Source organism: Echinops telfairi, unplaced genomic scaffold (genome assembly GCF_000313985.2).
Source record: "Echinops telfairi isolate 266 unplaced genomic scaffold, ASM31398v2 ScPeMD7_7469;HRSCAF=8507_1, whole genome shotgun sequence".
NCBI lineage: Eukaryota > Metazoa > Chordata > Mammalia > Afrosoricida > Tenrecidae > Echinops > Echinops telfairi.
This window is the reverse complement of record NW_022111373.1, coordinates 148568838-148571629: the sequence shown is the minus strand read 5'-3', so window position 1 is coordinate 148571629 and position 2792 is coordinate 148568838. Positions and strand designations below refer to the sequence as shown.

General features: G+C 62.0%; 1 protein-coding gene across 1 annotated transcript in view; it reads left to right on the top strand.

Annotated features, from left to right (window-relative positions):
* Positions 1–2792, top strand: part of NSUN2 (NOP2/Sun RNA methyltransferase 2) — a 17384-nt gene that overhangs the window by 6771 nt on the left and 7821 nt on the right. The window contains exons 8-9 of the mRNA XM_045285287.1: positions 1463–1537; positions 2641–2771. Coding sequence (XP_045141222.1) covers positions 1463–1537; positions 2641–2771 — 206 coding nt within the window. The remainder of the gene's footprint in view (positions 1–1462; positions 1538–2640; positions 2772–2792) is intronic.

The following is a 2792-nucleotide window of genomic DNA, read 5'->3' as shown; positions in this document are numbered from 1 at the left end:
GTTCTGACTCCCAGGGCCCTGTGAGGCCCTGGGGGTGAGCAGAGCATGGAGCACGGATCCGAGGGTGCTGGCCTCAGTGGTGTGGGAGGCCGTAGGTGGTCTTTGGCGTGACTGGCTAGCTGAGTCTTCAGGAGGGAGAGGCCAGGCATGGCAGTGAGGGGGTGTGGTGCATGCTGGGAGCAGCTGCCTTGAGCTGTTCTCCTGGGCTGAAACTGATGCCTGCGTGGGAGTGAGTGATGGACCAACTGCTGGCCACTGGCTGGTGGCCTTGAGTGTGGCCTGGTCTTGCTTCCTGCTCCACAGCAGGATCAGACAAAGTCATGAGGGTGATGTCACTTTTCCTAATGGCTGTGTGCCGTTTTCCCTGGGCTGGGATACCACCCACTTCCCTCGAGTGGCCGGTGAATGTGTTTGGCAAACGAAGTGGCGGGGCATCGCCCCAGGGAACGGCTCCAAGGGTTGGAGCACCTGCCACCCATGCTGTGCCGTGGGTGGGCTCCTAGCTGCTGGCCAAAGGCTGAGCGGTGGAGCCTGCCACCCGTCCCCCAGGACGCGGTCCTGGCCACCTGCTGCCCTGCTCTCCCTGTGGGCACTGTGAGCGGGGGTCTGTTGCCAGCACAGGTCTGGTTTGCTCTGTGAGCCAGGCAGTGTGTGAAAGCAGGATTGGGCTTGCTTAGTCCCTGTTTGAGAGCCCTAGTTGGGTAGTGCTTAGGAGCTGGGTGGCTAACCGCAGGGTCAGCCATTTGAAACCAGCAGCTGCTGCTCGGGAGAAAGATGAGGCTTTCGAGCCCCGTGGAACAGGGATGGCGAGGCGGTTCTAGCCTGCCCCCCAGGGCTGCTCAGAGTCAGGACGACGTTGATGGCCGTGGGTTTACATCAAGGTCATGGCCATGAGGTGAGACGGCCAGTCCCACAGAGGGCAGGGCTTACACCTGGGAGATTGGGGACAGACAGAAAGAAGAGGAATCCAGCCTGTGTTGAGGCAAGGAGCATTTCCTCTAATTAGAATCACGTTTTTCCCCTGGAGGAGAAACGGGAGTGGGGTCTCAGGGAAGCGGGTGAAGAGAAGTCAGAGCTGGGGCTCTTGCAGGGACACTGCTTCTGAATGGAAACATGTCCACGGCCGTCCGGCTGAAACGTCCCCGTCAGTGGGGCGTTTCACCCCTGGACGATGTGGACCTGGGCCGCCCTCGGCTCTGCAAAACCAGGCTGGAAGCCCGGGCTCTGCAGTCAGCGCTGCTGTTATCTGGCCCCGAGGTGGCGAGTTCTGTGTCTGGCAGGGCCTGGGGTCGGCATGGAGAGGAAGGGTCTGGAGGTGTCCTGACGAGGCCCAGGCCTGGGGCGGGAACTTTGTGATGGTGTTGATGTTGGAGCTGTGTGGACCTGTGTCTGTGGGCTGGGTCACTTCAGCTCCCGCTTGGTGACCCAGGGAGAGTCTAATTTCTCGGCCCCTTTCTTCCAGCGGGGATGGCACGATGCGGAAGAACATCGACGTGTGGAAGAAGTGGACCACCTTGAACAGCTTGCAACTGCACGGGTAGGGCTGCCGGAGGCAGGCGGGGCTCTTTCCCCAATGAGGTGTGATGAGAAATGGTGCAACTCGGGGTGTGTCTCTTGACACCATTCTCTGATGTTCTGTTCACGGCAGACGTCAAGGCCCCCGGTGCCGCTGCGGTGACGCGGTGGGCTGCCGTCCAGAAGGCCAGTGCTCTTGTGGAGACAGACGGGGCTTTTCACTCCCCTAAGGAGTTAGCACCCTTGGGAGCTCACGGGGGCAGCCGTTCTCGGTGAGGTGGAATAGGCTGGATGGCAGTGAGGTTTGAACGCTCCTTAGTTTACGTAGACGTCATGGGTGTTATTACCGTACTGCCCGTGCACTGCTGACGGAGCAGGCCTGCCAGTTAGCTCCAGGGCTCCAGCCCCCCTCAGCAGCCAGACCCAACCCCACTGCCGTCGACTGGATTCAGACTGCGGCCTCCTGTGGGGTCCATCGCACCAAAGTAACCAGCCTCGGCTTTCTCCTGTAGAGGGGCTGGTGGGTTGGAACTCCTAACCTTGCAGCTAGCAGCCCGATGCCTGAACTCAGTGCCAGCAGGCCCCCGGCGACTGTCTTGAGTGACGGCCCAGGCGGGCTCCTGGTGCCGAGTCTGGCTTTCTTCAGGGGCGCCCTAGCCAGCTGCATGGTTGCGGGAGAAGTGCTGCCGAGGTGGGACGGTTCTTAAAAGGTGGAGGAATGACCGTCTCCCACCGCAGCTCCCTGCTGTGACTGCCTGGCCTGGGTGGGCAGTCTCGCTGGGCTGGACACTGTCCCCTGCTGACCTGGGTCATTGTGTTGGAGGGCGGCACCTCACAGCACAGTGCACAGCTGACCAGAAGCATGTTGCCTGGCCTCCACGTGAGTGGGCTTGACTCCCGCTCACGTCCCCCCACGGGAAATGGACGGCCTTGCTCCATTGGGCTGCTGGGGAAGTTGGAGCCACAAGGGTGTCACCGTGGACACCATCAGGGCTCCTTACCCAAAATCACCCAGGACCTGTGCAAGTCAGGGTGTCTGGAGGGGCTGTGGGCTGTGTCTGCTGCCTTCTGGTGGCTGTGGCTTGGCGGCCTCGGCCGTGTCTCAGTGTGCTTTGCTCTACGCAGCCTGCAGCTGCGCATTGCCACGCGGGGCGCCGAGCAGCTGGCCCTGGGCGGGCGGATGGTCTACTCCACCTGCTCCCTGAACCCCGTGGAGGACGAGGCCGTCGTGGCCGCGCTCCTGGAGAAGAGTGAAGGTAGGCGTGGCCTGGGCCGCC